The sequence below is a fragment of the Panicum virgatum genome, chromosome 9N (genome assembly GCF_016808335.1).
Source record: "Panicum virgatum strain AP13 chromosome 9N, P.virgatum_v5, whole genome shotgun sequence".
Classification (NCBI taxonomy): domain Eukaryota; kingdom Viridiplantae; phylum Streptophyta; class Magnoliopsida; order Poales; family Poaceae; genus Panicum; species Panicum virgatum.
Genome location: NC_053153.1, coordinates 81,918,939 through 81,929,257, shown reverse-complemented (window position 1 = coordinate 81,929,257; position 10,319 = coordinate 81,918,939). Strand labels below are relative to the sequence as shown.

The following is a 10,319-nucleotide window of genomic DNA, read 5'->3' as shown; positions in this document are numbered from 1 at the left end:
AATACAAATGTTGAAACTCGGCCATCCAATGACCAGATCATGGAATTCAAGTGGAGGATTGGACCAGCAACACCAAATTCATTTCATTTCTAAATAGTCCTCTCTCGACAGGAAAACCCAACCATAATATCAGGAATACAATCTAATACTAATAATGGCGAATGTGAACTAACAACCTCAGCACACAGTCTCATCTGTTTTTCCATAATTCTCTCTAAACTAGAAATACCACTTCTTTGCATGTGAATACATCATTAATATTGTATGCTCATTATGCTGTAGTCAACCCCACAATTTATTTCGTGATCATATATCTCCTGTGGACCTATGTCTCCAGCAATGCACGCGTCTCCTGAATTTCAGGCTTCCTGTTCATGGACAGATTTGCTGTTCTGAAAAAAATAGGTTCTAGTTAGGTTGCACCAGTTCACAAATGTGAGGTGGCCTCGGCTTCTGTTTGCTCCTTATGTGGCATCACTGCAGTATTACTTGGTGGCCCTGGCTCATGTGCATCCATAGCGCTCCCATTAGACTGCAATGCTACATAGCCACTCAGTGATTCCTGCTCTATGGTTCTAGCTTCATCCTTAGGTTTCAGTGTTTCAACATTACTTAGTGACTCTTGTTTTGTACTTCTAGGTTCCCACAGTTCTACTATGCTAGCTTCCTCACCAGGCTGTAGCGTTGCACTGCTGCTGGGTGGTTCTACAACTTCCTTGTTAGATTGAACCATTGCAGTATCTCTAGCTAGCTGTTGTTCTACTACTCTAGCTTCCTCCACGTGTAGCAGCATTGCAGTTTCACCGGCTGGCCCGTGCTTTACAATTGTAGCTTCCTCATCAGGTTGTAGCATTGTAGTATCTCTAAGAAGCTCCTGTCCTACTCTTATAGGCTCCTCAGGTTGCAGGATTATAGTATCGCTGAATGGCTCCATTGCTATTGTTACCTGCATTGGGACATCAGAATCCCCAGCCACTCTAGGTCCATCAATTTCAACATCAAATATTTGGTCAGTCTTCCTCATGAATTTCCTCTTGTTCCATTTCTTCTTGTGACCACCTCTCTTGACTTTAAGTGGCTTTGGAGTTTCAGTTGGCTTCTTCTCTGCCTCCTTAACCTCTCTTTGGCCAGGAACAACGATGTACTTTGTGTCACCATTTGTGCAACCCTCTGATCGACCTGCACAAAACATTATCCATTTATGACTCAACATCCAAGCTAGCACTGAACAGGAGGAACAAATTTGCATGATGCGTCGAATAATAAGAAAATTACCCTGGATTGCAAGAAGAGCAGTTCGGGCAGCTTTTATCTCTGCCTCCTTCTTTGTTCTAGCGGCAGCACCAATGTATTGTATGCCACCGATCTCAACAGTGCATATGAAAGGAGCTACGCCTGAAGCTTGTTTAGTGCAAATATAAGATGGAATGGCATAATTCATCTTCTGAGCATACTCCTGAAGAAGATTCTTGCACAGGCCAGTTTCTTGCTGCAAAGCATAGTCAGGTATCAGCGAACACATCAATCAAGAAGGGATGCCCACTGATGCTAATTTAGTCATCCTGATTCCTAATAAGAACTAAAGAATCTTCAAATTCTAGAAGGGGGAAAAAACTCTGGACATAGTACGAAAATTTAATAAACATACAGTGAGCTATTATGATTCATAAACGGGCAGAACAAGCTTGCACGAATCCTTACCACAAATTCCCTATTGTATTCATGGGATACCTTAGCATAACTGGGAGCTTCAAAAATATTAAACAAACAACTAGAGAAAACAGCAAAGAACCAACAATATGAAACTTGGTGAAATGTCATGAAAAGAAAAACTTATGTGATTGTCATCAAGTACTCTAACCAACCACTCAAACTGATTAAAATTACTCGAAAGCTAAGAACATGAGCAACTTACAACTGCTGGGATGCTTCTGCATTCAGTTGCTGGAATGGACTTAACTATCTCCATGAGCGCAACTTCAGCGGCAGACTGCTCTGCAGCCTTTCGGCTGAAGAATCCGGGCAGAGAGTCGTACTTGGTGTTGTTAACCACCACAGTGGACTTGAAGATTGGTTCGTGGGAAGGGCCCTCTTTGAGGGTATGGTATTCCGGGGTTGGAAGGCCAGCTTTCTGCGCATACTCTTGAAGGCGGCTCTTGAATACGTAGCAATTCTCCACCCCTGTGCCAAATCAAGCATACAACAGCTAAGGAAATATCAGTGCTGCAAATGTTTGGGAGAAATAAGGTTAATTTAGATTTTTGGAATCCTCCAGTGCGATGCGCTGGCAAGCTCTAGTGACAAAAAATACAGTAGAACGAAAAGGGGAAGGAAAGCAAATGCGGATGCGCTGCGCTTTTAAAAAAATTCAGGCTTTCAGCTATATATGATCCTGGGGGCCAAGCAAATTTGAGAAGTACGAGGCAGAAAAGATCATCCCCTCCAAGATACCCAGCGAATCGACACGAGGAAAGGAACACATGGATCTGATGAGAAGGGGGAAGGAAGAAGGGTTGGAGAAACGTACTGATTCCGGCGGGAGCGGCCGCCATCATGGGCGCAGGAGAGGTGCTTCTGGCGGCATCGGGCGGCGCTGCGCCTCCGCCGTCCATAGCCACCCCCACCGCCGCCGCCGCCGCCGCCGCTAATTGCCTTGGAGAGCGAGGGACACTGGAGGGTTCTGTGCTTCTGCCTCTGCGTGCTTCCGGAGGAGGATAGTTCTCTATGGCAGATGGGTCCCTCAAAATTGTGGTGCCCGCTTGTCAGTTAATGCTCATTGAAGATTTGCTGGGTTTGACGCGTGGCTTGTTTCGTCCGTTTTAGTTGCGCATAAATAAACATATTTGCTTCGTTACAAGCGGTTGAGTTTCAACCGATTTTTGTGGCGCGACGGCGACGGCGTGCTGCACGGCAGCGGAGGCGGCCCGATGAGCTCCCGCTCTTAGAAGAAGAAAGGAGGGAGGTTGGCCAGCGGCACGGGCGGGGCGGCAGGGACGCCTCCGGCCGCGGGCGGCGATTGGAACCGGTTAGGCGGCGGCCGGGCGGGGGCGAGCGACGGAGCCGGTTTAGCGCGGCGGGCGCGCCGCTGGGGACGGCAGCAGGTGGGCGGGAGGCGGGGGCGAGCAGGAGGCGGCGGCGGTAGGAGATAGCCTGGGCGGGAGGTGGAAGATGACGAGAGGCTGATTGGTTGAAATTTTTGGTTTTTTCAACGGAAAGAAAACAAGCAAGACCCACAAATAAAACAAGTCACCGCCCCAACCTCGCCTCCTCCTCCTCTCCAGTATCCGCCGCCGACTGCACCTCCTTGGCAGAATGGCGGCCCACCTCCGTAGGGGGTGAGGGAGGAGGTGGAGGCGTGAGGAGCCGTGGCTCGATGGAAAGGAGGGCGGGGAGAGGGTTTTCTGAAGAAAAAAAATGGACTGCGAGTTCTATTTGCAATAATTTGAAGGACTTTTTTAAAAAAAACATATCATGCCGAGAGAAGGAGAACATGTGTCGTGCACAGAACCTCCAGTGCCCCCTCAAGGGTGCATAGCTCACGGTGTATAAAACACGCCGAGTAAAGGCCGACACGTCCGGTTTTCAAAGTGGTCAGACTGAGTTTAGCCTTGTAGCCAATCTGGCACTGGGTTTAGCCTTATAGCCGATCTGGCAGCACAAACAGGTCTGACCAGTCCATCAAGGTGGTCAGAATAGTTTAGTAAACTTTGTCAAATTGCCTATCTACACCATTACATAGATCTCATCGACATGATCGAAATGTATATGTATAAAGTCTAATTTGGAGTCTAGATGAGTATGACTTTGGGAAGAACAATGCCAATGAATCCAACTGGATTTCAAGACCGGTTTTGGTCTGTAATCCGAGGAGTTGTATGAGTTTTGACTTCTATAAAGACAAGACCTCCCCATCCTATTAATATAGAGGGACACGGCCAATGAGAAAAATTCATCAAATAAAACCCTAAATCGAATGAGATTTTAGGTTGGAAGAGTTTCATTTGCCTTGCTGGCACTTGCAATTTGCAAACATATGGAGATAAACAAACACTAACATCAAAATATATAGGCAGAAGTTACGTTGCTAGTCACAGAGGTTATATGGGGTCTGGTGCAAGAATAATCATTGATGAGGTTCATCAGTTCCGGGGGAAGAACAAAGATCTTGCGTTACCAGAAAAACTCACTTCACAAAGTCGACCAGGTCACTTTCACCGTAATAGAGGCCTGATCCAGCTCCATTTGTTGACTAGCACATCCGTGCATGCTTGCTTTAAAAGAAGCATGGCGTTCAACTTCACTTGTTGAGCCTCCACTTCCATCAATGACCTTGAACTTCACACGCATCCAAGTATCTATCGCTGCAGCGACCACAAACCTTCTCATACCACATGCCTCACTAATAACACCACGAAAAAGATGAATTTCTTCTCTCTCTAAGCCACCAACATATGAACTAAGTAGTAGACGGAAACCACTGCCATGCACTTGTGTTATGTCTACTTCTATTGTTGCCTCCACAGCTTCGGAAAAGCATTGCTAATGTAATGTCAACAGCACCACCAGCACCATCAATTCGATTCAAAAAAAGTTTGCATGTCGGTATAGTTAGCTCAGAGAAGTCTGATATTCCATCAATCAATTGCAAGTCGTCAACTTCATGTTCTCCCTTCTTGATCCTCAAGTCATACTCTATTAGCACGACAGATTGCATCTCAATACCTCTTTTTGGGCCAGTCATTTCTATAAGGGAACCCTGCAAAATCACTATTTACTGCTCCATTTTTATGTCGCTGGTTAGTTCAAAATTTGAATGAGCCAGCATCATACATTTGAGAATATAGGGAGTAATATTTCATGGAAAAGAACAAATTATCTGGCAATATAGTAGTAATGCAGATAGTTTATGATTCAATGGACAACAAAATCTACAAGGAGTTTGTCTCATTCTACAAGAGTCTCACAAGGCATCACGTATTTTTTTTTTTGACGCCTCTCATCTGGGTACAGCTGTAGCATCTGTTTATACACGCACGCACGCACAAGGCATCACGTATTATTCCAGACTTGCAAGCCTGCTCGCAAATTTTCTATTTTGTAACCCTTCATAGAAAAGTAGATAGAGGATATGTATGACCGAAATATGTGCACCTCCAGGAAGTTTCAGTTATGAAGATATTCTTTCGTAGCAAGAACATTTTGTAATGTAGCATCTTCAGCACTCATTAAAGAATAATGATCCAATGGACAACAATGTCTACAAGAGTGTCTCATTATGCTGAACTCAAACTCAGGGAACCATGTCATATTATCTGACTATTTTTTTTCAAAAAAAAATCAACAATGCATAGTAATTCTACCTTTTTAACAATATATATGTATAACTATCAAAGTTGTACATAAAACACTTATTTCTTTTTTCTCGAATACGAAGGAGAGCTTCGTATCATTGTATTAAAGAGAGAAGAGCCGGCCCCTTACAATCTTCACCACCTCATTCCGGGCCGAGCCATGAGGGGTTGAAAAAAATACATGATCAAGATGTACTCCAATAGCTCACACACCTAGAGGCGAGATCTGACCTACTACAAATTAGAAACCACAAGCTAAGGATTACCCAGCTCGCCAACCAGACCATGACCAAGTGTTCTCAGGCGTCGAGCTCCAGCAAGACACCAAAGGTGTTGCTCATCTCTGAAAGCCCGAAGGAGACTGTTTATGCAAGGTCGAGCACCATCAAAGACGCAAGCATTGCGATGCTTCCAGATAACCCAGGCGCCCAAAATAATAGTGGAATTCAGGCCTTTCCTAGTTTCTTTCGGGACCTTTTTAACTGCTTTTCTCCACCAGTCAGCAAAAGAAATCTCATGGCGGCTTGGGACCCGGCCTTGGAATCCCATAGGCGTTAGAATTCTAAACCAGAACTCCCGGGAAAAGACACACGTAGTAAGCAGGTGTTGGATATTTTCTTCTTCCTGGTCACAGAGCGGACACATGGACGGGTGTGGCAGGCCACGCCTCGCCAGACGATCCGCAGTCCAGCACCGATTCCTGATGGCGAGCCAGAGAAAAACTTTGCATTTCGCAGGAGCCCATGATTTCCACAACCGCCGCCCATGTTCAAAAGTAATTGCTCCATTAAAGAAGGCACGATAAGCTGATTTAGAGGAGAAAATACCAGAGCTATCCAATCGCCAGATGTGCACATCCTCATCCTGGGAGAGGGTCGTGTCCAGCAGCATATCCCACAGCTGGAGATACTCACACAGTCCAATCGGCGAGAGGCCTCCTTGAATATCAGTGGGCCAAGATTGATTTTGCAAGGCCTGTGCAAGTGCAACTGTGCGTTGCTTGCGAATTTTTAGTGGCACAGCATCAACAACCACAGGTGCGATTTCAACAATTGAGCAGCCCATGAGCCATCGATCAGACCAGAACAGTGTGTAGTTTCCATCACCTACACTTATTTCTGAAAAATAAAAATATCAGGATTTAAAAGTTCACAAGTACAATGAGTTATTACATATGCTTACCTGGTATACAATGATAGGATCAGTGGCGGAGGACAACCAAAAATTTAGGTGTGGCGATGTATTTCTAGACTACATTCATATATTGTACGGAAATAAAAGTTCACAACAAGACCATCGTTTAGAAGTACCTTAAATGAAGAAAAACATGTAGATTACACATCAAATCAACAACGGAACCAAAATAACTGTTAAACAAAGAGAAAACATAAATTAGTAGTGAAACATTAGAGTTAAAATATTAAATGTAATACGAGATATACAATTAGAGTATAGAGTTATACCGATAAATTTATTAGTTATACCGATAAAGTAATGATCTTGAGTGATATTGTTTCTCCCTCCTTTTCTCGATCGACCAAATCTTGGTACATTATCTTCCATATTTGGTATTGGGATATCATTCTCACAGCGAAATTCTTTGGCTTCATCAAGTAATGGCTCATAACCTTCACTTCTCAAGTTGACCAAACGTGCTTTTACATCAATGACCAAAGACATAGCCTCAACAATATTTTGATCCTTTTTTTGCAAGAGATAAGATAGGTCACTTGTTATGCGAAGGATTTGCAACATCATCTTCATTGAAGTAAATTAGCACATTTACCTCAAGTTCTACATCTATTTGAATTTGAGACTTTGAATACTTCTATTAATCTATTTGGTACCTCTTCCATATCCTATTGCTTTTCTTTTTCCCTTTCTGTTGCTGCCGCTGCCGGAGTCCATTGAGGATTGAGTAAGTGGTAAGTACTAAGTACCTTGACAACTGAAACTGCCAACCGAAGTGCTAGGTGAAGAATTGAGGAACCAACAAACAGTGGTCTGCCTGAAAGCAGTGTGAATGAGCATAAATTAGTAAACAAATCACCAGGAATCAGCAAATATAAAGTAATATATATGGCTTCAAACTTTTGCCTTTACAAGAAAGAGCTTATTGCGGCTTAAGCATATTGGTTCATGATATAGCAAATAGCTAAGTGAATGCAGTAACCACTACTAACACCAATGCAGATCTTAGCCAATAAGCTGCCGTTTTACCGAGAAGTGCCAGCCAACGCCAGCAGCAGCATCAGTAGTATCTGATTTTTGCAGAGCCAAAACAAAATTAATTCCGCTCTACGGGCAGATACCAGAAAATTAATTCCACTTGCCCAGGATCAGATATGCACACAGCAGAGCAGGCAACGTTGGCATAGAACACCACTGTTGACTCTCCCCGAGCATTGCATCAAGCACACGCTGGGCACGCTTGGTGTCGCAGCAAGACTCGGAACAGAGATGGCATTCTACCTCGCGCGGACCTCACCGACGTCTTGGCCTGGGAGCAGCTCCAGCACGCCGTCGAAGACGCGGTTGGCGCCGCCGTCCGCGCACACCCGCAGCGCCGCTGGTCCAGTCCAGCCACACGGAGGCCGCCCGCCGCGCCGGCAGAACAGGGAGCCCGTCAGTCAGCAACGTACGCCAACCCGCGCGGTTACCAGGGGCGGACGAGTCACGAGTGGATGACGGGCGGCGGCGCGGCGCGGCAGCGGGGAGGCGGTCAGGCGGCTACTCGGCTAGGGTTCGGAGCGGGCAGCGGCCGAGCGGGAGCGGAGTCGCCAGTCGCGGACAGGCGGACAGCAGAGCTCGCCAGCTCGGGCCTCGGGGAGTCGCCGAGTCGCTTGTTGGGCTTGGGCTGGGCTGAAAAATGTGGGGGTAAAATTTTTTTTTTGGCTTTAGGTATGGCGCGCGCCATACCGCGCCATAACAGGCCCTCCGCCCCTGGATAGGATCATCCCTGCTCCGATTAACTACGTAATTTACTAATGGATCTAGAAGGTCACGGGTAGCTATATATCCGTATAACTGAACCGGGCCATCTTCTTCTAAAAGTTTGCCCAATTTCACTGAAAATATTTGCATCATGGGACGCGGTGTATGGATGAAACAGTTTTCTCGATCTGGACAACAATTGCTTGGGTCAGAGAGGGTCATCGGTTCCAGTCCAGCTAAACAAGAAAGACAAATAAAACAATATTAGATACAATTTAAGGGAAGCAGTAAGAGGAATAGGAAATTTAACTTTTATATTGCAATAGCAGTGTGAATGACAACTTTTATTTTAGACCGCATGCAACATGAATAGAATGATAAGAATTAATCGAACTATTTTCTTCTCTCTCTCCTTTTGTTTGGTACATTTTACCGTTTAACTAAAAAGCTATATAAAAGGAATGGATGAAGTAACTAACCCCTGAGTATCAATATATGGGTTTATTTTGAGAAACAGAAAAGAACCTAAAAAAAAGGAATCTACCAATCGAGGAGGAAGACTCACTCTCGTTACGGTCGGAAATTCGATATCTTTGATGCCATCCACCGGACACGGCGTATACGGAGCCGACGCGGTGGCCACTGTTGGCGAGGATGGCGGCGCGGTTTATACCAATGACCTCCCTGGTCGCTCTATCGGCTTCGTCGAAGAATTGTACCCACTCCTGCTTGTCATCGCCTTCGGGGATGTCGAAGCGGTCGCTCCCCGGGAGAGTGATGTATTCATACGGGTGGTGTGGACTGGGGGAGCGGCTCCGCCACCTATACGCCTCCCTCTGCCCTCTTCCTCCTCTGCATCCATTGCTGCTGCTCGCCATGTAGGGAGGTCCGCTGGCAGAACAATTCCTAGAGCTAGATGATGGATTTGGGGGAAAATAATCTTTTTCCTCCCCCACCCGCCGGACGCTACGTTACCCCGATACGGCAGTGTGGCGTCGTATCCCGTATCGGATACGGAACCACCGATAAGTATCCAGCATAAAAAGAGAAAAAAATACAAACATCCGATACGCATATTGATACGTATCTGGCGTGATATCCGATTCCGATACGGCCCAGCGTCGGCAAACCTCCGGCCTCCGCACTGCGGCAAACCTCCGGAGGGCGTCAGGGTGTCGCCGTCTCAATCTAATTCTGGCCGAGCATTTCGGCACTGACCCTCCCCGTCGTCGTTGCACGGTGTTGTTCCTCCCATCAGCACGTCAAACGCGAACGCGTCCAATTCCGCAGCGCAGCCGCCACGCAGGATGTCCAGCAGCAGCGGCCGCGCCCGCGCCCGCGCGACATGGCCGCCGGCACGCAGCATGCCCACCAGCGCCGGCGCGTCCCACCGCAGGCCCCACGCTACGGCCTCCCGCGCCGCCTCCCTCGCCGCGTCCAGGTCCCCCGCGGCGGCGACGAAGCGGCCTTGGCGTGCGAGGGTGACCAGCAGGCGGTGGTGGCCGGCGGCCTCCGGCCGTGCTAAGAGTGGGTGGGTGGGGCTCATCTCCATCTGACGGGGCTCCTGCCGCTCTGCACTGCAGCAAGCTTTGACATGTGCTGCTGACTTGTTGAGTATACATGCACAGCTCTCGCATCGCTTAGCGACTCTTACATTTGATCTCTATCCATCCCACTTGGCAGAAGCACAGCAAGTGGAATATATGCAAACTCCCAACTCCATCCGATGCATCGACAGCCTTTTCTGGATTCTAGAGCAAAACATCCAAGGACGCGGCAGTTCATCTTCATTTCCGATTCTGGAGGACACAGTAGTTCAGACATCCAAGGACGCCACAGTTCATCTTCAGAATACTGCGTTTCATCTTCAATTTCCGATTCTGGATGCCGCAGTTCATCACTTGAGGAACGAGAGTACTCTATCCTACCTGTGATGAGTGAATTGTCAACCGTGCGGTGTGATCGTGCGCTTGGTCTTTGGATTGCAGGTACACGGGCGTCGAGTGTCGACGGTGAGTTGCCGTGGAGGAGCTC

The 10,319-nt window shown here is 46.9% G+C and overlaps 1 protein-coding gene, 1 long non-coding RNA gene and 1 pseudogene across 6 annotated transcripts; all 3 read right to left on the bottom strand.

The window, feature by feature from the left end:
- Positions 1 to 51: 51 nt before the first annotated feature.
- On the bottom strand, positions 52 to 2,796 carry LOC120690828 (double-stranded RNA-binding protein 8-like). Its single transcript, XM_039973663.1, has 4 exons — positions 2,528 to 2,796; positions 1,916 to 2,181; positions 1,276 to 1,489; positions 52 to 1,179 (listed from the first exon to the last, which is right to left on the bottom strand). The coding sequence occupies exons 1-4, from the start codon at positions 2,610 to 2,612 to the stop codon at positions 428 to 430; spliced, it is 1,317 nt and encodes a 438-aa protein (XP_039829597.1). The 5' UTR covers positions 2,613 to 2,796; the 3' UTR covers positions 52 to 427.
- Positions 2,797 to 3,827: 1,031 nt separating this feature from the next.
- On the bottom strand, positions 3,828 to 9,163 carry LOC120689430 (annotated as a pseudogene).
- On the bottom strand, positions 5,345 to 8,188 carry LOC120692019. 5 transcript variants are annotated; one of them, XR_005682453.1, is made up of 5 exons: positions 7,824 to 8,188; positions 7,138 to 7,359; positions 6,815 to 7,052; positions 6,662 to 6,718; positions 5,345 to 6,469 (listed from the first exon to the last, which is right to left on the bottom strand). It is a non-coding gene; the product is annotated as an uncharacterized LOC120692019 (long non-coding RNA). The 5 variants fall into 5 exon arrangements; XR_005682452.1 differs by having other exon boundaries at positions 7,199 to 7,359; XR_005682451.1 differs by having other exon boundaries at positions 6,815 to 7,359.
- Positions 9,164 to 10,319: the final 1,156 nt, after the last annotated feature.

What these genes read in the sequence shown, in the direction of transcription:
- LOC120690828 (XM_039973663.1), bottom strand. Translation starts at nt 2,612, where the DNA reads ATGGACGGCGGAGGCGCAGCGCCGCCCGATGCCGCCAGAAGCACCTCT. An exon ending in GCAGAAGCATCCCAGCAGTT is followed by an intron (nt 1,490 to 1,915) that starts GTAAGTTGCTCA and finishes TATGCTTTGCAG; the next exon opens with CAAGAAACTGGCCTGTGCAA. An exon ending in TGCTCTTCTTGCAATCCAGG is followed by an intron (nt 1,180 to 1,275) that starts GTAATTTTCTTA and finishes TGTTTTGTGCAG; the next exon opens with GTCGATCAGAGGGTTGCACA.